Raw genomic sequence first — 27,839 nt, forward strand, 5'->3', positions numbered from 1 at the left:
TAAAATGTAGTGATAAACAATCGACTTACTAGAAACGGACATAAATTAGTGATATCTGCATATTGTCTGAGAAAAGTACAGATATCCTTTCAAAGGTGCTTTTAAACTAGGTGTAGCGGTCTCCACATTACAAAAACTAGATGGCGTCACAAAAACCCTGCATCGCGAGCGACGTGTTCACGAAGAATGCCTATATATACAACTTCCAAAAATGAATGTTCGGACGTCGGTCCCCGAGCACGATCACCCGCTCGAAGGAAGATCTTCCTATTGTTACTGTCGAGCGTATCACCATAGCTCCCGTACAGTAAGGTCTACTTGAAATAAATGAATTTGAAAAAGTAATTTGACATATAGCAACAGTTCTTTATTGTTTATTTTATTATTTTATTTTAAGCAGAGCAATAAATTACAACTTCCGCAAGGTAATAATGCCACCGTATACAGAGAGTTTCGACGCCTTTGATATCTTGGGAAAGTTGACTTAGGAAGTCCTTATCCTATACACCGTCAGGTATTCGATTATACCTTTATTACCAAAGCCAGTAAGGGTAATTTACTGGGCCCATACATGATTATTGTGAAGAGGACTTCATCGAACCTCGGTATGACTTTCATTACGAAATCGAATTATAGATATTAAGCTATATTTACATTATTCTCATAGTCACTTGTGATTATTAACATTATTCATCAGAGTAGTTCTCGTCGCAATAAAATTTGTCTTGGAACTCTTTACTTGGATGAAATGACTGTATTTAGAAGACGCTAAGTTTAAAAATTTCCTATAACTGTTCGTAATATCTTCGTCAAAAGTTAATTTTAATTGAACGTATAGATTGTTTTTATTAAGATTATTTGAGCCTTGCCTCCTACCTCTATATCTGCCGTTGCAGAAACGAAACGTTGTACAGATTTTACTTAAGAAATCTCTTTCCAAATTCCCCAAATCGACATCCAAATTGACATTTAAATCATCAAATATAATCGAAAATATATTTTCTCTTAAAACAAGCAACTCCGATTTTAACAGCTGTTTCGCAAAATATTTGACGCTTTTAATAGTATTTATGACATAACTAGACATAGCTTTTATATTAGCCTGATTATTTTTTCCTTCATGAAGCCCCAGCTCTTTTGTTTCTTTTACAAATACTTTAGAGATATCTTTCTCAAGATTTCTGGAAATATTATTAAGAAGAGATATTATTACTTTTTTTTCGCTTTCGTTGTCTGCGTTCACGTCCTTCGTGTACATTTCGACGTAATTGTTTAACACACTTACAGCTGTTTCATTTAATGATTGATAAAAATTTATCATAAATTCTTTCAGCTCGTCTGAACAAACGACGATATGACAGCGGACCTCCTCAAGGTCGGTTTTGTCCCAATTATTTCTTAAAGCACCTGCGTTCGTTTCTTCAGATTTCACAACATAGTTGTTACTTTCTTTTGGTATAAAATCGCATAGAATTCTATAATTTTTGGAAATAATATCAACGTTCTCTGAAACACTTCTAAACATAATTAGAATAGCATTTAAAATGTTCAGAACGTCATCGTTTCGTCTCGAATTAACCGATTTGTTTTTAACAAAGTCGAGAATAACTTCTTTAATTCTCTGCAAGCCACTGTTCCATTTTCTTGCTATGTCCGAGGGGTTTTCGGATTTCACAGCTCGAAGATTTCTTTTCCATTTACATTGACTTCTAAGTAAAGACTTTATTAAACCATCCAAGGTTTTTACTACGAGGTCTTTTGTTTTCATTGAAACCGCTTCCTTTGTTAGAGCTTTATTTATCTTCTCTTTTAGTTTTTTGTAATCCTTAAGATTACTTTTGAATGAATCGTCTTCGGTCTTTTGGTTGTGTTCTTCTGTTTTAGGCAAAAATTCTATTATCGTCGTGTCGTCGTGATCTTCTAACGTAAACTTTTCTTCATTTGATATTACGTCACTGTCTTGTAGAAAAGGTTTTAATTCTTCAATTTTCTTATTAATCGCTATATGTACTAATGACTCTTTATAATTATTAATTTTCAGCTTATTTCCAGAAAAAGATCTCATCACTGGTCCTAAAAAATCATAAAATATTCTAGAAATTACTGAGAGATCAGGTAGATTGCCCTTTATGCTGGACATATTAAATGCTCGAGTACAATATACGTTGTAGGCTAAAATAACTTGCGCTGAAAAATAAATTAAAAATATATTCCTATAAAACGCCATGGCAAACCTATTGTTTATTTTAAACAAGTTTAAGATTATTACCTAATCTGAGTTGCATATTTTGTTTTACTTTATTTCAAAATTTCGCCGTGTTTTACGTTATTGTTATTGCTGTAACATAAAGTATTTTATCGATATTTGTTTTATTATTTGCGCTTTAGCTATTATATTATGATATTTCAAAGTCCCATCTACAGTGAAAATGTACATCTATTGTCTATAACAGTCCACTGATGGACTAAAGGCGTGTACCAACGGGATGAATGGTCCATAATCAGGACGGACGGGTTGGCGATCGCAATAGTTGATAGTAGTACAACAGGACGCTACTTCTCGTTTTTCGTTATATTCTTATAGAAAAGCCCTATTACAGTTTAAACATCTCCTGAGGATGCTCTGGTTTCGGAGCGAAACGTGCGAAGAGGGTACATTGCCGACGATCTGCTTGCTGTGGAGAATACGGATTGAAGTTGAGAAATTATAAATTACACCATACAGATTCTCCTGCTGTTCGCGGAGTATAGCAAATTAGGCTTAATTTTCATAATAAAGTACGCCAACTATAAAAATGCTTGGGTATAAATTATGGCTCTAACCAGGTTGCTTCTTTAATAGTTTTAAATGGCAATGTGAGATGGTGTTAACGAAAAAAAAACAACCGGCCAAGTTTGTTGTGCGCTTCTTCTTAGTCCAGAGCGCGGTTGGAACCCTCTATTTCATATTTTAAATGTAATGTACGCATCAAAAGTGCCATCTATGTGCCTATTTGAATAAATAAATATTTGATTTTGACTTAATTACCTCAGTCGCCTCGTACGAAACCCGCGGTAAGAGGGGTGATGACAATTGTATTCAGATCTTTACAAACTAGATAGCAAAAACTTGGCATCCTCGATAAGGCCAAGCAGAAACGCTTCCTACTACGTCATCGTCATCATCAAATCAACCGATTGACGTCCACTGTTGGATATAGGTCTTGTATGGCGTTCCAAACTCAACGATTCTGGGCCGCTTGTTTCCATCGGCTCCCCGCGACTCGGTTGATGTCGTCTGTCTACTTGGTTGGTGGCCGACCACTTGAACACCCTGGAACCCCAACGTCCATTTCCCCATTGAAGCTTCAGCTTCGCGACTCGTTGAGCTATGTCGGTAACTCTAGCTCTTCTACGGATCTCCACATCTCTGCCAAACTAAAATAGCACATAGAAGCGATTTCGAAAGACTTCACTTTAGGGGGACCGAGTTCAAATCCCGGCACGCACTTCTAACATTTCTAAGTTATGTGCGTTTCTAGTAATTAAAATATTACTTGCTTCAACGGCGACAAAAAACATCGTGAGGAACCCGCATGCCTGAGAGTTCTACATAATGTTCTCAAAGGCGTGTGGAGTCCACCAACAACTGAGCCAGCATGGCTTTCGGCCTTAACCCCTTCTCATTGTCGAAGGAGACCCGTGTCTTGTAGTGGGCCGGTAATGGGTTGATATGATGAATGTGTTCCTCGTCTGTCAGTTGGTCATATAAAACAATAATAATCTGTGGACATACCTAACCTTGTAACAGTGCAGTAAATACTGTTTTCTCATGGATTGAAAAATAAATAAAGAATTATTAAGTTATTTGAATCATTGATACTTTTATATTTATTAAAATAATACGCTAGAAGGGAACTAATACAATAACAGAAGAAAAAGTTTGTCTGGACGATCACTTTAGCGATAAGACGGTCTTTGCACGCTCCATTTTCTATTCTAAGTTTCTTCTGAAATATGTGTGCAATAAAGTTTTCAAACAAAAACAATAATAAGAAAGATGAAGAGAAGTTACATCGTCAGTTCAATCTCGACCCGTGACGGACGCATTATTTCAACGGCCGAACGTTCCGAAGTTTTATATCATAGGCTTATGTATATTACTCGAACGCGTAAGTACCTATCTAACTACAAAGTAATTGCGTGTGTGTGTAAGTTATGTTAGATACACTAATTATAATCATCCATTTTAAATTGCGTGTTGAGCTGTTTTTTTTACGTATAGATAATCCAATATTAAAACACAAAGTTTAAGCAACAGGTTTTTATTAACATTCGTAATGATTTATAACTTACATAATCGTATCTAGGTTATAAGTATGATCATTCAAAGCCTCTGTTAAGCTTAAAACTAATATTGCAACATTTATATCACTTGCATATTAGTGTAAAACTAAATTCTATTAAATATTTATTCCCATTTTTAAAACGTTAAAATACATTATCTATGTTTTTAGAAATACAAATTTTCTGATCTAAATTTGAGTTAACGATTAAACGGACATTTAAAAAAAAGTTAAAAGATTTACATTTTTACATCGTAGAATAGTTATGTTTAGCTTAACATATAATTTCTTTATTATAAAAGTATAAAAATCTTTGTTCAATAATCACTAAATTTTAAATTAAAAAAAAAGAGCGTTAAGTAAAAGTATAAATTTAATTTTCACACATTAGAATACGTCCAAGGTATAAAAATTAATACTCGCAGAAATACTAAACTAGTTTTAAATATTTGAATAAAACTTATCGAAAAAGTCGGTTCGAAATTCAATAAAATGTAGGTAGATTACGAAACAGCTATCGAATACAAATTTAGAGTGAGGCAACATATGAAATATAGTAGATATATTTTACGATGTTGCCATTAATACAAAAACTACCATAGAGATTCGTTTCTACCACTAGCAACCTAACCGATCCTACCACTAGTTAACCTACTCAAGTAAATTAAGTTTGCTGTTTGTTTTACGCAATTGTGCTCGCCACGGGATAATTTTTGCCTTTTCTTCCTCCGCCACCGTATGATGGCCGTTCGATGTTGAGTGTCCTGAAACAATAATGGACGTGAGTTTTTTTTTTGGCTTATTAAAAAGTTCCAGTATCTATTTATTTATTTATACACTTTATTTGTATACCACAAATTGAAAAAAAAAAATGGACACAACAAGAAGAAACTTAAAAAGTAGGATACAAAGGGCGGCCTTATCGCTTGGTAGCGATCTCTTCCAGGCAACCTTAGGATTAGGAAAACCAAGGAAAACCGATTGGTATGATTAAGTTGCGCCGTGTGGTGACCAACCCTTCTCTTCCCGTGGGTGTCGTACGAGGCGCCAAAGGGAATTTGGCAGAGAACGGGTAGCAGCGTCCCCTGTGCTTGTACTACTATCATTTACTAGTAATATCATTACTTCGGTCACCAACCCGTATGTCCAGCGTCGTGATTATGGACAAACACTCCAATTAACAGAGGTTTCTAGTTCAGATGTACTGATGTTTATGTTATTTGACGGCCGACTGGCGCAGTGGGCAGCGACCCTGCTTTCTGAGTCCAAGGTCGTGGGTTCGATTCCCACAACTGGAAAATGTTTGTGTGATGAGCATTAAGTGTTTTTCAGTGTCTGGGTGTTTATATGTATTTTCTAAGTATTTATGTATATATAATTCATAAAAATATTCATCAGTCATCTTAGTACCCATAACACAAGCTACGCTTACTTTGGGGCTAGGTGGCGATGTGTGTATTTTCGTAGTATATTTATTTATTTATTTATTTATGTCTAGTACATAAACATCAGTACAGTGTCTAGTACATTTATGACTAGTATATAAACATCAGTACAGTGTCTAGTACATAAACATCAGTACAGTGTCTAGTACATTTATGTGTAGTACATAAACATCAGTACAGTGTCTAGTACATTTATTTCTAGTACATAAACATTAGTACATCTGAACTAGAAACCTCTGTCAATTGGAGGGTTTGTCCATGATCACGTCGCTGGGCAGAGGGGTTGGTGATTGGTGTTGGTTTATGTCTAGTATAAACATCAGTACGTATTGATAAGCAATAATATTGACACTTTAAGAAAATACTCGCAAAAAGTGTACACAAATGATTGTATACATTAGGAGTACAGTCCGAATCAAATTTTATGACTACTCGAACTTCGTGCGTCTTGATGCGCAGAATTCAATAAATCGGTATCAGCCAATCAGTGGGACAAATTACCTGCTAACTTCCTTGAACATATAAAGTTTGAATAGATTTACCTCATTCTAATCTTAACATACTCATAACCGCAATTTGTTACGTATAATATGTCATAGTATACGTAACGAGGTTCATTTCTTGCGCAGTTAATATTTCAATTTCAAAGAGAATCATGGCCCTATTCTAATTATGTAAATTAGAATAGGGCCCATCTCACCGCTGATATTTGCCTTGGTTTTTGCTCTCACTGATTTAAACCACAGAGTAAAATAATTATTCTGTCACAACTGACGTCTTTCATCACCATAAAACACCACTGACGCCATTCTGGCGCTTAAATGTGACGCTGTAATATAAGCGTCCAAGGAACTAAAATCTAAATTAATAATAATACTATAGTTAAACAGTCCATTCATTCTGACTTGTCCCCTAACGTATATTTAAAGGGGACAAGTTATATTGAATAGACAATTGTTCCTACTCGTGTGTCACATTTGGCGTTTCGAACGGGGATAATGGACAGTTGTTCCAAATTTTAGCAGTCATGTCTATATGGACAGTCAGTCTGGTGTGTTACTGATAGCAATCAGTGTCTGTGACCTAAAGATAACTGTCACAGAGATCTCTCTATAATACTCTTCCTATTTATCTAGGTAACAACACACAATGAGTCGCTAATTAGGTATTTCATTTCATACCTACTAAGGTAATAAAGTTTTTGCATAAAATTACCATTGCAATGTTCCGATGAGAGTTTCACTTCGGAAGGCGCGCGGGTGGGTTCCGAATGCACCTCGTAGCACAGAGAGATATTGTCTATGGACACGGCACGCTGGGTGCCGCTGGGGTAAGCGCGCCATTCGCCATTTTGTTTGCATATATCATTGGATTCTTCGACTTTTGGTGTGTATAACGATTGTCTGAAAAAGTAAGAGAAAAGATGTTTTATGAACTCAATAGCTGATTAGTTAGAAAAAAAATAGCTGATTGGTTTTAATGTGGGACTAACTAAGGTGGTCATAACATAAAATATACCTATAACACTCGGCTAGAACCTTTAGACCAGGCTGCGATTGGACGCATGTAGTAATAAATTTCATAACTGCCTGTGATAGGCCTATTTGAATAAAGAATTTAACTTTTAAAATCCCACAAGGAACGTATACCCTGGTGGGCAATCTGCAGCCATTTATGCCGTAAATCCATTGTTTTCGAGCAATGTTGGCCTTACGTCAGACTGACGGTTCATGAGAAACCATATTTTGCGGTCTAACGAGCTTTTTTTCGGAGAAATATGGATGTTGATGTCTATGTTATTCGCTAACTCCTGAAATATCTACTACCACTAAGCAATATCGGTATCAAGTCGGTCTCTTGCTCGGTGAAAGAAAGTTTTTTTTTTCAAACCCCGAGCTGGTACTAAGAAAATCTAGATCAAAAACACAATACCATTGTCCCGACCTGGGGATCGAACTCATCTCGTGATCTGTCGAATATAATCACCCCTAGAGCAACGAGGCGTTATACTCAGACGCGCTATACATGTAAAAAGTTGGCATCCATTGCCCTAACACCACTAGTGCACACAAAAAAATACAGAAAAAGAATAAAAAAAACACAGACAGAAGCAGTATACAAAAGGCGGCCCAGCGATTTCTTCCAGGCAACCTAAGGATAAGGAAAACAAAAGGATAACAGACTGCAGGTTGTGCATATTAACAAAAGATACATACTAATACTTAAACTAGATTACACAAAAACCTAACCCCTGCAAACCTAACTGTTGCTGTCTGTACATATTCAAAAGATTTTGGGTTGGAAATTATGCTTTAAATGCTTTAACTCACCTCAATCGGCTCTCCGCTTCCTCCCTTCTTGCCAGCAGTTGCCTCTTCCACGCAGGCACGGCCGCAGCTCTCCGTCTCTCCGCTTCGCCCGCCAGTTCTCTCTCCAAATCCTTCCGAGCTTTCTCCGCAGCCCTCCGCGCCAACATCTGGCGCTTCCACGACGGTATGACGTTGCCGGCTGTGTCCCGCTCGGGGATCTGCGAAAAGCCCTGCCGTCGACCAACCGCGCGATATTGAGGGAATGCCCGCCATTCGGATATTTGATATATAAATTGTCCGAATATTGGACAATTTGTGGTTAACATAAATACGAGAACACGTCATGTCAAACTTCTATTAGATACGCTTTGAAGGTAAGATGGATTTTTTTTCTCTACCAGAACTCTATTTGAAATACTATCATGTTCAACTTAGAAAGGCCACGCAACTGGGCACAGGAATATGTCTCTTGTATGAATTATATCCGAGTTAAAAAGCTTCACACCTTCAACACCGGTTATCAGATAAACGTTCGTTATCACATTTTAGTGACCTGACCTAAAGAGAAAGAGAACCTAAAGACTGACGGGACGACACTACAGCGAATTGCTAAGTTTGGGCTGGTACAGAAAATTTATAGTTTACAAATTTCGGCCCGACCCGGAAATTGCATCGAACCCAAGAGTGTAAATAGGTAGGTATATCTAAAATGCAAACTACTAGACCTGTGAATAATAAACATACTAAAAATAATTTGTAATCCACATGTAACCACCCAAAGCATTACACTTTGGGTTGTACGCTGGGTTGGTACGGAAAATTTAAAGTTTACAAATTTTGGCCCAGCCCGGAAATTGCATCGAAACCAAGAGGATAAAGGTAGATATACCAAAAATGCAAACAACTAGACATGTGAATAATAAACATACTAAAGAGAATATGTAAATCACATGTAATCACCCAAAGCGTAATTCCCTATAGAAGTTTAGCATAACCTGATGTGCCTATTCAGTAATTTTTCTGATAGATTGCCAACGGTCGTCTTCGTTTAAACAGCATAATTTGCATTTCGCATATCGTCATACGCGCGCACTTTCTCGCGGTGAGATGGCACCGTTCAGGATTTAATTAGGTGTCAAAAAAAATTACGAAAAATGTACCAAACTGCACAATTGATCAAAAAATAATTGCACTATCAAGATTTACGAGACAAGACGGGTTATCGATGTATCCGCCAGAAAGGCTGCTTCCTGGAGGGCGATATCTTGTTTCACCAACATACGGTCTAGGTTTAGACATTGTTAAAGACTAGTTGTACGAAAAGTTAACATTCAGATGTACCTAACCAATAATTTTAATCGTTGATATGCAGTTATCGTGTGACATGAAAGGCGGATTGCCTTTTCTTGTATATCTTGATAGTAGATGCAATTATTGTTATTAAACGAACAATTATGTATATATAACGTACATTTTTTGATACCTAATAGGCACTCCGCATCCCGCATATTTCGCAGTTGCAAACTCATCATACATTTTGTAATGAGATATGGGACCAGTTAACAAATGTCATAAAAATTACTGAATTTTTAATTTATATGCGATTGTGTACTTTTGCTCATGGATCGTTATACGCAAATTCATATTGAGATAAGTTTTGTACACAATAAATGCCGCTAAACATGTAAACGGTAAATAATAACCTCATACACATTAGCTATTTGAAATAAGAAACCGTACATTTTAGCTGTCAAATGAACAATCGTAACCCGGACAAGTAAGTGTCACCAACAATCCGTAGTGCCGATTTTATTGTACACAAACTTAAAAAAATTGCCATCTTTTTTACTATGTTCTTTGCGAAAATGATCCGTTATTACAAATAGACCTAGATTAGCGTTATTTTTAGTTCAGGGAGTTTTGTACAACATAATTGGCGCCAATAATATGTCTCATAACCAAGGCTGCGATCTATAGAGCGTGCTTCGTCTTACCTCAGATATGAGAAACTTTAAACGAGACAAAGTTATGCGTCAAATACAAAACTTTCTGGCTTTAACTTTGGCTGAGTCAACTCAAAGTAGGTACGCTGTATAGATCTGCCTTAGTCCTCGTTAGTGGTCGTAATCTTATATCTAACAGTGAATTTGAAGTGGCATTGTGTTAAATCATCACCATTGCCTTACTGCTCTGCTCAATGCTTTTATTTTACTATTGTAATTTAACTGTATTTTTTCGGCAATGTCTAGTCTATATTAAAATATTGTTATTATATGTATTAAGTAACTTCTATGTAAAGACTGTATATCCAAAAAAAAAAAAAAATTGTAACCATCGTTATCATCATCATCATCATCTTCATCAACCCATTAACGGCCCATTCTAAGGTAAGGGACTCCTCTCGGAATGAGAAAGTGTTAAGGCCGTAGTCCAACACGCTGGCCCAGTGAGGATTGGTTGACTCCACACACCTTTGAGAACATTATGGAGAACTCTCAGGCTTGCCTATGCAGTTTCCTCAAAATGTTTTCCAAAGCAAGGGATATTTAAATTAAAATTGTGTTAAAATACTCTGTCACATGTCACAGTAAATTTATAAAGTGGGTAAATAATTAAACTTTTGCAAACTATAAAATCTTATTTGTCAGATATTAATTAATTGCTAATAATTGTTATTTAGTTAATAGAAAGTTTTCAAAAAGCAATTGAAATTATATTTGATTAACAACCATGACATTGAGTTGGTGGGTATTTTGATACAAATACGACTGCGTTTTCAATGTCTTCAGTCCTACATGGACTCGAACGGTGCAAAGATAATTCCTGGCGCTAGTCGTTTATCACTAGCATTCTTAATACAATCTATAAGTTCATCATCATTCAGTATCATTTTAGACGTTGTGACACCTGAAAATGCTTCTCCGGTCGACTGAGCGCAAATTCATGCGGGTCAAAATATATTCCTGAGCAGTTTTCTTTCAAACACGTTTAGGTTAATTAACTCCCTCAAAGTTAAAAAGTACAGAATTCGCAGGCGTACCTACTGTAATTAAATTACGAACCTGGAATTAAAGTAGGAGATCCCGGGTTTCTTTCCAGACTGCGGCAATTTGGAAATTTATGATTTCTGAATTTTCTCTGGCTAGTTAACACCCTACCGACAAAGACGTGCGGCTAAGCGATTAAGAGTTCCGGTGCGATGTCGCTTTAAAACCGATTATGGGTATGCCTACCATACTCCCTGACAGGTTAGCCCGCTACCCTCATCGCTTACAGGTCAGATTGCAGTCAAGGTCTAACATGTAGTGGAATGAAAAAGATATGCATTTATAATATAGTGAGCTTAATTTTTTTTAACTTTGTTATAGGTAAGTACCGAACTAAGTTTTATTTAAGACTACAACACACAAGGTAAAAATTATTTGAGTAAGATAATGCGGCAAAAACTAACAACCATTTCCGGTATATCCATAACAACGTAACCTAGACTTCTTAATGATAATATAGCTAGTACCGTTAATCTGAACCGGTGCGATGCTCTGATGCTTTGCGTCAGTTAGAAACAGACTCATGGTTACATCACACGCGATCTTTGCGAGGCGTGACCGAAACGGGATCTGAAGGACTATGACTGATAGGCGTGTAAAAAAATTAATTGGATTTGAATCTCTGTACCCTCATCGTACCTGGTGAAGTATACTCTGTGGTCTTTAAATGGGTGGATACAGATTGTATGATACCTAACAACTTTTGGTGCGAACCGGTAATCGAACCACGAACCTTTTGAATCGAGCATGCTAAACACTAGACCAACGAAGCAGTTGGTACACATTAGACACCAGGGGCCTATACGATGATATATTCTATGGCATTTTTCATCCAAATACAAAGTTCCAAAGGATCCCCGCCACAAGTACTAAAGCTATCTCAATTGACACAAAATTTAACTGGCCACCAAATAATAAATAAATATACTACCGCAATACACACAGCGCCATTTAGCCCCAAACTAAGCCTAGCTTGTGTTAAGGGTATAGCTATGATAGCCGATGAATGTTTTTATGAATATCTTATAATATACAGATAGCCCAGACACTGAAAAACATTCATCACACAAACCTTTTACCGGTTGTGGGAATCGAACCCACGGCCTTGGACGCCTTATTCTGAAACCTAAGTGTCCAACTGAGTTCATTACGTCTCGGTTGGCAGGTACAATACCACTGTGTAATTAGGATCTAAATTTTGTGTCAACTGAGATAGTGAATCGGACTGTTGGCCACTACTCATTTTGACGACCTCCATGGCGCAACAGTGAGCGCTGTGAATTTAAGTAGGAGGTCCCGGGTTCTATTCCAGACAGGGGCAATTTGGTTATTTATTTTTCTGAATTTTCTCTGGTCTGATCTGGGAGGCTTTGGCCGTGGAACGTTACCACCCTACCGACAAAGACGTGTAGCTAAGCGATTTAGTGTTCAGGTGCGATGTCGTGTAGAAACCGATTAAGGGGGTGGACTATCAAACTACCAACAGGTTAGCCCGCTACCATCTTAGACTGCATCATCACTTACCACCTGGTGAGATTGAAGTCAAGGGCTAACCTGTAGTGGAATAAAAAGATAACAGTACCCTTGGTACAAGTTTAGCATCCACGCAATCGTGGAGTCGAATTCGAATTTCGATGCACCTGAAATAAATCTAACCAACGACAAGAAAAGTTGTTTTTATGTTTGTCAAAATAATTTACAACAAATTTGACAACCCTGACCTGGCCTAGTATTATTAGCATTTTATTTGTACGAAAGCTTTCGATCTCAAGGACCGCACGTCGGTTTACGTAATTCCGGAAATCGGTAAGATTTAAACAAATATTGACGCGAGAGAAATTGACTCGTATATTTTTACGATTACGGCCCATAACTAATCTCAAAACAAACTCATACAAAGATAAAATTTTATGTTCACTGTAAGGAAATTATGTTTTTTGTTTGTTCGGTGTTTATATTTACGGATGACAAAGTATTTCGGAACGGTGCGTTTTGTCGCCTGTTTTTAAGCGAAACATTTTAGAAATAACATTTAAGAAGCTGCATTATAATTATAAGTAATTCTACCTCAATATCGGTGCTGTTATCCTGGTAGATAAGAACCTATTGCGAATGTATGTACGTATGACTTTTTCATCTTCTCGTCATTCATCATTGCATTACCGGCCCACAGGATACAAAAATTATATCCCCCGATTATATCCCCTGACAAGGGATATAAATGTCCATCTGCTAAAGTTCCCGTGGAACATGGGATAGGAGGAGTTCATCCCCGTTTATTATTCACATATATTAGAATAAATTAATATTATCTGGATAAATTAATATCCAAATAATATGAATAATAAACGGGTGTAAACTTCTCCTATTCCATGTTCCCGTGCTTTAGCAGATGGAGAATTATATCCCTTGTCACGTGTACGCCAATGCTTTGACAGTTGATAAAGCTGTGGGAGAAGGTAAATATCTATCCTTTCCCCGGGGAAAGGGGTCTCGTCTCGGATTAAGAAAGGTTTAGACCGTAGTCCATCATGCTGGCCAAGTGTCACAAATCGAGGTTTCAATGATGTGAAAGATTTAGAAATCCCTTTAAAATTAACGGAAGTGACGCCTAAAGCATGTCGGTTACTAAGTAAGCATATATGATGATAATATTTATCGTTGCTCTATGAATGAAGTGTTTCATGATTGTGATCGTTTCTCGGCGCCGGCGCAATGAAAGTTTCGTTTTGAGTTAAAATACAGCTCTCTCGCACTTAACTACCTACTCGCAATTTCTAAATGTTGTGTGCGGTCTTATTTTACATCTTACGGATTTTATGACAGCTTAACGCAAGTCTTACTGAACCCCACACTTACTTGGGCTAGAAGCCACGTTTTTGTTATTCGTTAATTTAACATCATGGTAAGTTCACCAACATCATCATGTCACGAAATAACGCAAGTCTTATTAAATCCGCCTGCTTACGTAGGGTAGAAGCCACGTTTTTGTTATTCCTTGATTTAACATCATGGTAAGTTCACCAACATCATCATGTCACGAAATAACGCAAGTCTTACTAAATCCGCCTGCTTACCTAGGGTAGAAGCCACTTTTTTGTTATTCCTTGATTTAACATCATGGTAAGTTTACCAACATCATCATGTCACGAAATAACGCAAGTCTTACTAAATCCGCCTGCTTACGTAGGGTAGAAGCCACGTTTTTGTTATTCGTTTATTTAACATCATGGTAAGTTCACCAACATCATGTCACGAAATAACGCAAGTCTTACGAAATCCGTCTGCTTACGTAGGCTAGAAGCCACGTTTTTGTTATTCGTTGATTTAACATGATGGTAAGTTTATCAACATCATGTCAAGAAATGGATTTCCTCTGCTGGACGTAGGTCTTTTGTAGTTCCAAATACCACGGTCTTGTTCCGCTTGTGTCCAGCTGCTCCCTGCGACTCGCTTGATATCATCCGTCCACCTCTTCGGGGGTGTACGAACGCTGAGTTTACCGGTGCGAGGTCGCGATTTTAACACCTTGGGACTCCGCTTTTAAGTTTAAAAGTCTAAGTCTAAGTCTGAAACACGCTTTAAAAAGTAAAGCTTAATATACAACCCAAACCCCAATCAGTTCTTTTAAGTATTTTTTACAGTTTTTTCTATTTTCTTTACTATGAAATAAGATCAAATAGTAAAATAATTAGACAAGGTTTCAGACGGAAATTAATGTGTATCACATATTGCAAATATAAATAGGCGAATGAGTTTAAGCTTATAATACGAATGTACTGTAGGGTAGCTATTAGGTATAAAATAGAATTTATATATTACTACGGTTCCTCGCGACTTTGTCCGCATATAAGTCAACCTTAAAAGATAGACATATTTAGAACTCTTAATGGGGATCAATTTTCTCATATATGATTTAATCAAAACTTTAACGTTTACACAGCGCACGCAGTCGATGCTTTCAAAAGGCAAAACCCCGGTTTTTAAACATTCTTCATTGGTACTACGCTCCTATTAGTCTTGGCGAGATGTATATAGCCTTCCTCGATAAATGGGCTGCACTGAAAGATTTTTTAAATCGGACCAGTTCCTGAGATCATCGCGTTCAAGTAAACAAACAAACTCTTCAGCATATATTAGTAAGTAGGTACAAGATATATAACTTGTATGAAATTTCAAGTTGCCGCAGTTAGAAGCCAGTTTATCATATGATAATATATACCGATATATCAACTCTTCGTACCAGTCGAGGGAATAAATAAAAGACAGACGCGATCCGCGGAGCAGCATCAGAGAGTAGTGAAAGCGTAAAAACGGCATACATATGCGTACCGTCTACAAAATAAAGATTTTCCGTTCAACACATGAGCTAATTGATATCATACATAAAGACAGCTTTCGCTTGCATATAAATAAAGACATGAGACGCTCGTAAGTAGACCATTATAAAAAGTATTTTAAAGTCGGGCTTGCGGGCGATATTTTTTATCTTCATAGTACAAAGTCGGCTTACGAAAGGTGGACGAAATGCTAAAGCATTTTCTTATGTTATATATATATATAAGTATGAGATATAATTAATATATATATCAGCATCTGTCGGGCTGATTTGTGAATCTAAACCATCCAGGGTGCCACCCAAACGCATACCAAAAAATTCATTCATATCGGTCCAGTCGTGTAGGAGGAGTTTAGTGACATACACATATTTCAAATATAAAGACTTTAATTATATAATTGAATCAATTTAAATAACTAATCTAAACACTATCGCAATATTTACTAACGCTCTGTATGAATTGAATTCGTTGTTCATAACCCACTTCTTCCTCTTATCCCACCAAAAGTGGAGGGCGTTTTCTAAATTAATACTAATTGAAATAGCTACAAAATCTTTCTCTCAGTACAATAATTATTTGGAATTCGAACCCTTTAGCTAGCAAAAGCCGTTTAATAACCGTAAAAATAAATATCCTCTTCAAACTTAAAGACACACCTATAGTTTTGGTTTGACAAATTCTAGACTGTCTCCTCACACAGTGATAAGAGTTTGGGCCGTAGTCCACCACGCTGGACCAGTTTGGTAGCCTTCACACGCCTTTGATAACATTATGAAAAGTCTCATACATGCTAGGTCTCACGATGTTTTCCTGCACCAATTAAGCAAGTAATATGCTTAAACTAGCTTTTGCCCGCGGTTTCGCTTACGTTAAGTTCAATTTTTGATTTGGTAAATTTTAACTGCAAAAGTTTTAAAAAAATGTCTTGCTGCTAATAGAGAAATATGAACGTAAATTACTTAGAAAATCAGAAACTTTCATATAAATTTTCATCTCCTATTTTATGCCTTTGTAGTTCGAATTTTTTGAATTTGTGAAACACGTATTTCTTTATTTTTAATCGAAAACCTAAAATCAAAGTTTCATGGATATAATTTGAAAAATAAATTGAAAACTTTCATCCCTCTTTCTTATTCTACATTGTAATAACTATCTGTATGCAAAATTTCAGCCTGATCCGTCAAGTGGTTAGAGCTTTGCGTTAATAGATCAGTCAGTCAGTCAGTCGCCTTTACCTTTTATATATAACTCCAAATATAATTTTAACTGCAAATCCCCCGAATCTGAAGCCGCAGCCTTACCCAATAGCCTATCAACGGTATTGATGAGAAATATAAATAAATGAGAATTTAATGATTTCTCGATTCCCACATCAAATTAACTTGCTTATTTAAGATAAGTATTTAGCCTAATATTACAATAAGTAAATATTTGAGTTAAATTTGGGTTATCCACAATCGCCCTGGTTAACAGAACAATGTTATCTTGCGCGCATTTTTCACACAACTGTGAGATAACTTAAACTCAACGTAAGTTTTTTAAGTAAGTAGGTAACTATCAATAAATCACAGGTAATAAAGCAGTAATTAACGGGCAGTATAAGAGCTGAGATTAAGGCTGGCTACTGTAATAATTTATCGTACTTCCTTAGCAGTAGCGTGCACTTCATACATGCGCAAAAGCACTGCCTACCCTAAAATTTATACATTACTCGTATATGAGCAGATTTTTGTCGTTTTATGCAATTCTCCTGTTGTGTGCATTCCCTGGTAAGAAACCCAGTGCACGTGTCCTTCCTGTGCACGTTCCTTAGTGTTTTTTAAGGTTGTCAAAAACAAGAAAAAGTAAAATCTTGTTCTTCGAAAATATGACACAATTTAAACCCGCATAATTCCATGGATATTCCGTAGTTATAAAGAGATTTTTATTTAATTTTGCTGTTGTACGGTAAGATATTAGATAATTTGGAAATTTCTATTGTACTATGTTTTGATATCTTTAAGGGAATAAAAGACGGGTGTTTTTAGACCACTTTCTATTACTAAGTCAATATAGTTTAAACACTGCAATGTACATAGGAGCGGTGATGGTTAGGACTGGCTAGGTTAATTAGGACTTTGGCTTCCCTTTCGTGGGGCGTAGTTCGAATCCCAGCACGCACCTACAACTTTTAGAAGTTAGGTATATGCGTTTTAGGAAAACATCGTGAGTACACCTGCATGCCTAAGAGTTCTCCATATTATTTTAAAAGGCGTGTGAAGACCACCAATCTTCACTGGGTTAGCGTGGCCTTAACCATTCTCATTATGCCGGCCGATTATGGGTTTATATGATGAATGTATATATAACAGTTGCTTGGTTAACAAATAAATAAGACAGATTAAAAAAAATATCAAATAGACTAGTATCTAAATACTCAAGAATTAACAGAACCATTTTTTTTAAACCGAACCGGAAATCGAATCGTGGACTTCGTGATCTGTAATCGCAAATACCAACAATACAACCTACTTATTTTCATTATTAATTACTCTTTACTTGTACACCAAATTCAAAATCAAAGTCAAATATTTCTTTATTGAAATTATTAGATGGCACTTTTGATGCGTACATTACATGTAAAATATGACATAGGAGTGAGTTGATGGCGATAAATAAATTCGTCAACTTAAAACTAAAGCTACGAGGGTTCCAAACGCGCCCTGGTCTAAGTAGAAGCCTACAACAAACTTAGCCGGTTGTTATTTTTTTTTAAATAACAACCGGCTAACCGGCTTCCTCTCACATTGTCATTTAAAAACTATTAAAGAAGCAACCTGGTTAATGCTATAAATTACACATTTAATAAAAGATAGAACCATTAAAATAGAAGTAAAATTTAAAAGGCGTCCTTGTCGCTTAGTAGCGATCTCTGCCAGGCAACCTTAAAAAAAAGGAGAACAAACTAGGAAAAGCATAAATAATCCGTACAAAAATCTTGTCGGAATTATAATTGCCATGCGACCAAATCGCACTTTGAACAAATAACTTATTCAAAAGATGATATAATTACTGACACGATTTCTTCGAATGACAGTTCGCCGTTTTCGTTAAGCGTTACATAATAATATTAACACAAATTTTCGAGACAGTTGTGTGAACACACAGCGAGCTTTTTGCAAAACAGAAAGTTGTTGATCGTATGGAAAATGTTTTGTTAGTAATATCTCAAATTATAATCGAATCTCATATTAAACTGTGCATTGTTAATTGAGATTCGAATGTTATTCTAATGAAAAGGGAGAAAACATAAAACAGGCAATTAGATTTGCCTAGTTATTTCACATATTATTTCATTATAGGCTGCTTCATGAATATTAATATTACTTTAGTTATGGTGATACCTATATATGTCTAATTCGAGATTACAAGTCGAGAACTGCACAATCGCATTTAAAAGTTACCAAATAAAATAGCCTGTTACGCTCGCCTTTAACAATGCCGCAATAACAATCAGCATTTCTTTTAAAATAACTCTGTGAAGTGGGTAATGTAATTGTAAACTAACAATGAAAGGCTTCTGAAGGCCATGCGTCTGAAAGTTATAGCGATCATAGACTAGTAACTTACACTCCGACCTGGATATCGGGGGGACAGATTTTGATTGAATTTTGTCTGAAGACTAAAGTCTTCGAATCTGAAACGTGGTCGCTTACGTGGGCTTCATAAGAAGGCTCAGTCAGCGGGCGATGGAGAGAGCTATGCTAGGAGTATCTCTACGTGATCAAATCAGAAATTAGGAGATCCATAGAAGAACTAGAGATACCGAAATAGTTCAGCGGGTCGCGAAGTATTAGTGGGAATGGGCGGGGTACATAGCTCGGAGAACCGATGGACGTTTGGGGGTTTTAAGGTGCTGGAATGGCGACTCTGCACCGGTAAACGCAACGGCCCCCAATTTCGGCCATAACATAGTTAAATTAAAAACTTCATTCTAAATAAGTTAATCAATATAATTATAAAAAAAACAACACATTTTAGTAATATGTCTTGAAAAACAAAACTAACCGTACTTGGTTACTTGGTGGTATTTAAAAAAACTTAAGATTTAGTTTTTAAATTTAATCTTATTCGATAAACGCTCTAGTAATTTCTAGATTAATGCAATTCATACTGACGAATTTACCGACGCGGCGAAGTATGCTATAGCAGTAAACAGCCGGTTCCGGATAATACAACATGTATCATCTCTCCGATCCAATCAATAACCGTGTAAATGTCATAAATTTTATCATCGTATCAGTGTCAAGTAATTATTTTTGTAATGAGCGATATAATTTTTGATAATTAGTGCTACAGAAGTTTTGAAAGAGGGTAAATAATAATTAATCTTTTTTATAACTATACGTACAGTGTGTGCTTTTTAATGATTTTTCTTAATTCGGGAATCGTTTTATTTTAATTATTTTATTTCGTTTCATAGCGAATGTTCATGATATTTTGTCGGTGGGTATTTTAATATATATACTGGTGGATTTACGTATTGAGACTCTGACGGTGCAAATATAGCTCCGGTTGCTTTCGTCGTTATTATTAGTCAACAACTTCATAAAGGTACCTACTAGTGGTTAAAATGTCATTGTTCAAAGAGGTAATACATTTCAATAAAATAAACCTAAAATTTCGACTCGCCGCGGGACAGCGATCGCGTATCGTATCAGAGCAGCGTATCGAGACAGCGTATCATGACTGCGTATCATCACCCGTGCGTATCATCACATATGCGGTCATGACACGTGTCAGCGATACGGATACAATGATCGGATCACGCAAATGATTTCAAACTGGACAAGGCTTTATCATCTCAGCTCGTTGGGTAAATTTGGTAAAATTACAATTATCATTAGTAGATACAAAGACTAAGTTTTGAGTTTAGAAAACTAATGAACTTTGGTGTCTCAGGATGCTTGAATGACAACGCTGAACGGGAAAGCGTAGCATTGGTAGACACAAAACTATGAGTAGGTGGACAGTTGACATGAAACAAGTTGCAGGGAGCCGCTGGTTACACACGGCCAGGTCCTAGGAATTTGGAACTTGCTTGAAATACCTATTTCCAGCAGTTGACGTTAATGATGTCAAAGTCAAATACTTCTTTATTCAAATAGACATATAGATGGCACTTTTGATGCGTTGATTACATATAAAATGTGTACATAGTAGTGAGTAGTGATGGCGATAACTACATTCGTAAACTTAAAACTACAGCTACGAGGGTTCCAAACGGAGCCCACAACAAACTTAGTCGGGTGTTCTTTTTGTTACCACCAGCTCACATTGTGAGCATGTTATATCATGGGAACGCTTTCGCATACAACCGTAACCGAGCTGCCCGGAATTAATTGGTGACCCCCAGTTATACCGGGAACTCAAAAGTCCCTAATCACAATCAAAGGCACACCGAAAACATAAGTTTTCGTATTCTTATAACTCGTACCGTAAGTATTTATAATTCGTACTGCAGATTTTCTTCATTTTATATCATCTGCATACCCTCTATGCACGCCATTGCAGGTAAGCCTTCTAATACGTGAAGATTTCGATTGCAGGTTTGGACGTACCGCCGTACCGGGTATACTAACTCTAAAATGTTAAATTGCAGCGTCATCAGGTGAGAAAGAGTTGTCATCGAATTCGAAGATAATTCCAGTGTCAGAAATGCTTTGTATGCGGTGAACTAGTAAGAAGAGCAATTTCACTCGATATGTTAAGTCATTTCCTACGATGTAATTGTGTAATAAAGAAACTAGCCTATTCGGGGTTACGTAAAGCTTTTTGGAATTATCCTGATTACTATAATATTCATTCATTCATTGTTTCACTGCCCAGCGACAGGTTCTGTATTGTTTTTTGTTTTCAGTATAAATTACGTATAAGGGTTTCGCTCATGCGTCCTAATGTAACTTATATACCCTATTTTAGCACTAAATATGCGTGCACAGTGAGGACATCCTTATCTCCTTATTAATAAACGTTTCACGACATTTGTTAGTTGCAACGTGACAAAACACTGCGTTACTATTGCGACCTTACGTCACGTTTATTAATTAATAATGGGTTTATATGGATAGTACATTTCGCTCTCATCGAGCTCAAATTGATTCACCACAATCCAATTAAAATAAAGCGCGAAATAAAATAGTCATTGATTAAAGCAGCAACTTAAAAACGGTTACTTTAAAAAAAAAACCGTTCTTAAAAGATATTCGCTTTAACAGCCTAATAAAGTAGTTGCGATGTTATGCTTTAATCATGAGGTTTCGTGACGATTGATAAATAGATAACAATAAACACAATGCTTCGGTTGAGTAACCATTTTCGCAAGCCTGATGCGAAATATTTTGAACCACTTTAGAGTTTATGTAGGTAACAATGTGTTAAACTTATGGGTTCATTAACCTATTCAACGCCTAATCTCAATTCACAAGACGAGGCCGACATTCGGCGTATTTTTCTCGAACATAATCACCTAGTCCAAATGACAACAAAAACCTGACAATTTTTTGAAGAGAAAAGTATAATTGACTTCGAAATAAATCTTAAAGTAAGTAAGTAACGGCGAGCGCTGTGAATTTAGGAGGAGGTCTCGGGTTTGATTCCCAGCAGGGGTAATTTGGGAGTTTATAATTTCTGATTTTCCTCTGGTCTAGTCTGGTGGGAGGCTTTGGCCGTGGCTAGTTACCACCCTAGCAATTAAATGTTTCTGGTGACATTTCGAGTAGAAACCGATTAGGGGTGACTACCATACTAGGCTAGCCCGCTACCATCTTAGACTGCATCATCACTTACTACCAGGTGAGATTGCAATCAAGGGCTAACTTGTAGTGGAAAGAAAAACAAAACCGTGTGATTCCGTATCTCACAATAGGCTTTCGGCAGGCGTAAATCTCGCGATCATTGCTATCAAACATCCCTTTTGCATACCAAAAAAAAATAGAAAAGGGACGTTTGCAAAGATTGCTAGATTTAACGTGCTCTACGAGGCACAATAGTTGCGATTTACTCCTCAGTACAGTTCCAACTCAGTTATAATATTTCACAGTTAAATTTTACAGCTAAATTCACATAATATTCTGTCCCCGGCATAACTGAAAATAGTGGTTGTGAAAATTCAGGTATTTTTTTATCTGTGCAATGACCATGACAATGACCTTGCAGGCTATATTTCCTCATTTCTAAAAGCTTCAAGCTGGATTGGCAACCGCGCGCTGGACACAGAAGCATTATTTAGCATTACAAATTTACAGCTCTAGTAAGAGATGACAAAATTTCGCTTGCAAAATTCATTTTGTGTGTTGTTAAGATTTCAACTCCATAGGTATCACCGCCCAGGTCTTAAGCAAATGTTAGGAAACTGAACGTGATACTATTAAAATACACTTACAAATGGGCAGAATCAAAAAAAAATATGGGCGTCAGTTGTCACGTCACCCTGCAAAGCTAATCAGCAATGCAATTAATCAAACCCAAATCCTATATCCCCGTTAAGGTTTATTGACGGAGATTAGAAAAAAAAAACAGGAAAATTTTCAAAAGGAAATCTTCTGACTTCAGTATTGACAAACGCAAGTGCCGTTTAGAATTGTGACGCTTAATATTACAGGCGTTTGCTGTAACGTATACAAAGCTGAGAGAGCCCAGTGGGTATAGGAGCCCGACTTCACTTTCGAGAGCCAAGTTCGAATTCCAACTCTAACTTTTCAAAGTTATGTGCGTTTTAAGTTTTTAAAATATCACTTGCTTCAACGGTGAAGATAAACATCGTGAGGAAACCTGCATGCCTGAGAGTTCTCCATAATGTTCTCCAAGGTGTGTGGAGTCCACCAAACTGCACTGGGCCAGCGTGGTGGACTCATTGTGGGAGGAGACCCGTGCAGTGTAGTGGGCATGGGATAGTGATTTATATCTTTAAAACTACTGAACCGATTTCGATATGCACTATTCCCGTAGTTGAAGTAATTGTATGCTAATAAAAAAAGAATCATTACAATCTTATTATTATGAATAAACATATAAAATATACAAACATACAGACGTAGTATTCGTCTGTATGTTTGTATATTTTCTGTCATACACACTGTTATTTTTGTTCAAAATCTACCACCAACTAACGAAACCATTTTTACTAAAATTTTACTACATTCTTAAAAATAGAGGTTACATATATACATACAATCGAAAATATTTCTCTCAGTCTGCTACATTCGGATAAAATTAATTAAGCTTAAAGAAATCGGGCTAATTCGAAAAAAGGTCATTTGACAAATTTGCAGCGAACAAATTATTCTAGCTTTATTGTTCTAATCATTTTATAATCGAAGGTTTCTAGTACAGAAAGCGTAAAGACACCTTGACCGTGTACAAAAATTAACTTTTCTTTTGACGATATGAACGTAAAAATATAGTTACATATAATAGAGAATTAAAATGCTAAAACATTGATCTGGAAATTAAATCGCTTACTTATTGTTTTGCAAATATGTTGCCACTAAATTAAACCTAGGCAGAACTGTCTAGAATTAAACTACAAAGTTAAATAATATGTAAATGTTATTCAATTTAAACAGCTGTAAGTTAGCACAATTTCTGTATCAAAAATTTTCCAACAAACCGTAAAAGTGAGCATATTCAGCTAAAAACACTGCAGCCATTATATTTCACGGTTATTAGACGAGCCGAGAGGGGTGAGGGAGGATAAGTAGATCAGTGGGTTAAATGCGCGGATGCAGTTAAATCACAATGTATAAAATGCCTCAAGAAAATTCTATATAAAATATCAAGAAGTTAAGTAAGTACAACTATTTATCACATCCGAAAAAACACAATGCCACTTCAATTCAAGTATAGAACAACGAACAAAAGAGAACACATACCTGATCAACAAAGTTTTCCGCCGTGAAGCGTTTGGTGAACTCCGTGAAAGTCTCCTTATCCTGCAAACTCTCGCGCCTCGCACGTTCCACCTTCAACTTCTTGATCCCAGTGATGTCCTTGGACATCTTCAGCTCCTCTATCAGGTCAGTTTTCACAGTTCTGAAGTCCGCAGCGCTGGGTATGCATTGCAAGCTGACGGATCTGGCGGGCGGTGGTGCTGACATGGTTTTGGTGGCGATGGTTTTTAGCCGCACTGCTGTGAGCTCCGCGCTGCTGATGACCGCTAGGGGCTGGTGCGAGGTCACGGGCGGCTGGGGCGGCGGGGGCGGGATGTTGTCGGGCACAGGCGGCGGCGGGGGCGGCCGGGCCTCCGCCGCGCCATCGTCGCGCTTGCAGGGCGCCGTGATGGTCTTCAAGTACTCCGAGGGCTTGATGAGGCGGTCGGGCGCGTTGTGCGGGAATGCGGGCGGCACGAAGGGGAGCGCGGGCTGCTTGTTCACGAGGTTGGGTGCCCGCGGCCGCTCGTCGTCTGCCGAGGCCGCCGAGCCGCGTCTCCCCGCTGCAACAAGCCGCCGTTAAGGGGGGAGAGAAAGTACGTGCGCGCATCGGCGCTCGCACCCCGCGCATTGCGACGCACCGAGCGTGATATCGTCAATACTAAAACACTAAATGTTATCTGGCTTAAATCGCTTCTAAGAACAATACTGACAAAGTCTAGACTATACGAATTTTACTAGATCAATAGTCATCCTTACATGCCTTCCGCCCTGAGAACTCATTGAAAGAAATGAAACTATTAATTTATAATCTTTGTTGTTCTTCACAGCGAATAAAAGATATGAATTTATTGACCATATTTCTGACTTAATTTTTGTCCGACATAGGTACACGATTCAGTTCCTCTATAGGAAAAAAATTTAAAGATACCTCTAATTTATAAAAGTTATGGAATAAAATTAAAAATAGTATAAAATGAGTAGACATTACTGAGTATTTTAGTAATTTTTTTTTTTTTTAATTTCTAATTTAAACTGATTTTTACATGAAATTTCATTAATAATGATTACGACGATTCTCAGAATGCATTAAAGATTTCAAAAAAAATAATTGTAAATAAATTTTCAACTTTGCATACTGAAAAATTATATATTTTATATAATTATTATAAAGCTAATGTAAATAGTATCTAATGTATTTTTCCGCTACAAAAATGAAATGTTTAGTTTAAATCGTGTACCTACTTAAAACGCAGTAAATAATAGATATCTTTATTCAAATTCTTATGCAACTTTTTTCGCTTTCGACTTGGAGTCGTTCTTAAAGTATTTTTCCACTAGATCAATATATAGTACGTTCCTGAAGAGACTAACTATCTTTATTCTAAATTTTTTTATTTTACATTCGCTTTTGTATCGTTCATGTTACTTGTATTGTACTCGTACGTTTGTATTGTTTGGAGTTGATGTAAAAGTAAGAATGTGTACTGAGATGTAAGAAGTTGATAATTCTACGATAACTATTATTATCAAAAGCACACTACAAAGTAAGGAAGAAGCTAATTATTTACGCTACTTTTGAAGCAAAATAGGTATGAGAGAGCCATAATATAATTTAATAAATTGCGAAAGTGTCTGTCTGTTTGTTTACTGCCTATGTTCGGATCTTTATGACATTTGGCACACGTGCATCCTGGACATGTGCATATTTTTTTTTATATGTTTATATTTATGATCCCGCATAAATATCCGGAATGTGTTGTATCGAGATTTTAACACATACATATGTTGTTTTACATATACATATGTTGGGCTAAATCTTGGCAAAATATATTATAAAGATAGCTTGCATCCTGAAGACAAGATAATTTTTATCCCGAAAAAAATATCGGTTTTCACAGGATTTTTATATATCCGAAATAAAGTAGGTCGAAACCGCGGTATTTACCTTATATAAGTATAATGTAAATAAGTTAATAATGAAGTGTATGTATTAAACTATTTTGTTTCCACTGCCTTATTGGTGTACTGGTTAGCATGTTCAACTATGGATCTCGAGTTCCTGGGATTGAATCTCGGGTCGGCCCAGTGATGGAATTTCTAGTACCAGACCGGAGTTAGGAAATTAGAGGTGTCAGGCGGCGGCCGGGGGCTCCATGCCTCCGAAAGCACGTTAGACCATCTGTCCCGGGTAGTATCACTTACTTGTGACAACAGTCGTTAAAGCCCACCAAACCGCATTGGAGCAGTATGGCGAAACTATGCTTTGATGATAATGATGTCCTCCATGACGTATCCGTCAACGGCGACACCTTGGCTTTATCATCTGGAGTGTGCGCGGGTATGTCTAGCGTAGCCAAATTTGGTTTTAAAGATTCGATTACAAGACCCAAGTGGTGAGAGACGACGCCTGTGCCCAGAAGTGGGAGATGATGATGATGATGATGACACAAGTATGGAAAACTGTAAAGCTAAACTTACTTAGATTACTTGTTAGTCTGCATCCTGCATTACATTGAGAGATGCAAATGAAAAAAAAAACCCGCAACCGCCTTAATTGATACAAAAACGGATGTCGTTTATGACAATAATGTAAGATTGATGTCAGAATGGCAATAATGAATAAACATTAGAAAACGCATAATGCAATGCGTTAGACAGTTAATGAAGTGCGCGTCGATTTTATTTAAATATTTATGTGATTATGCACAGTTACGAGTTTTCTATAGTTAAGGTTCAAACTCAGCTAATTTTTATGAATTCTATATGCATAAGTTAAATAAAATTTTGGAGCTGGAGTAAGGGATCATATCTCTTATTGTAACTCTATTTAATCTGCGTGTTCGCCGTATACAGCGCAGTGTACCTATTGCAAATCTCTTGTAAAAATATAAAATTTTCCAATTAAAATAATCGTTTGCGGCCAGGTGACTTGCTGAATCAGCAACAGGAATCGTGTTCAAAATTCAAAATTCATTTATTTCAAGTAGGCCTAATTAATAAGCACTTTTGAAACGTCAAGTCAGTCTGTTTGTAGTGACTCTACCACCGGTTCGGAAGGCAGATTCCGCTGAGAAGAGCCGGCAAAACTCAGCAGTTCAACAATCTTTCGTGTTGCGGTATGCATGTGTCCCTACAAATATATTAATGGAATCCATGAACGGCTAAACTCACGTAGATTTTCGTAGGAGTATGCTTGTCTGGGATTCTTGATCATGAGTGTGTTCGTGACACGCGGTACAAACGAAACTGATATATCACTTCGCGCACAATACCTAATGGTTGAGCAGAAAAATTTACGGACTCGTAAAATCCACTTGAGTTAGACCGTTTCTAATTTCTGAGAGTACTCCAGAATCAGTGGCGTGCACTGGGTTTCTTACCAGGGTATTCATACAGCAGGAAAATTGCATAAAAAGGCAAAAATCCTCCTCCTGTACGAGTTAAATATCAATTTTAGGGTA

The 27,839-nt window shown here is 36.8% G+C and overlaps 2 protein-coding genes across 2 annotated transcripts in view; both read right to left on the bottom strand.

Moving 5' to 3' along the window:
• Positions 1–303: 303 nt before the first annotated feature.
• Positions 304–2,309, bottom strand: LOC120631051. Its single transcript, XM_039900450.1, has one exon. The coding sequence runs from the start codon at positions 2,225–2,227 to the stop codon at positions 668–670; it is 1,560 nt and encodes a 519-aa protein (XP_039756384.1). The 5' UTR covers positions 2,228–2,309; the 3' UTR covers positions 304–667.
• Positions 2,310–4,288: 1,979 nt separating this feature from the next.
• LOC120631292 (espin) overlaps positions 4,289–27,839 on the bottom strand; it is a 94,827-nt gene continuing 71,276 nt past the window's right edge. Inside the window, exons 12-15 of the mRNA XM_039900777.1 lie at positions 24,379–24,938; positions 8,101–8,297; positions 6,986–7,173; positions 4,289–5,089 (exon numbers count right to left, since the gene is read on the bottom strand). Coding sequence (XP_039756711.1) covers positions 4,977–5,089; positions 6,986–7,173; positions 8,101–8,297; positions 24,379–24,938 — 1,058 coding nt within the window. The 3' untranslated portion in view covers positions 4,289–4,976. The remainder of the gene's footprint in view (positions 5,090–6,985; positions 7,174–8,100; positions 8,298–24,378; positions 24,939–27,839) is intronic.

Source organism: Pararge aegeria, chromosome 17, assembly GCF_905163445.1.
Source record: "Pararge aegeria chromosome 17, ilParAegt1.1, whole genome shotgun sequence".
Taxonomy (NCBI): domain Eukaryota; kingdom Metazoa; phylum Arthropoda; class Insecta; order Lepidoptera; family Nymphalidae; genus Pararge; species Pararge aegeria.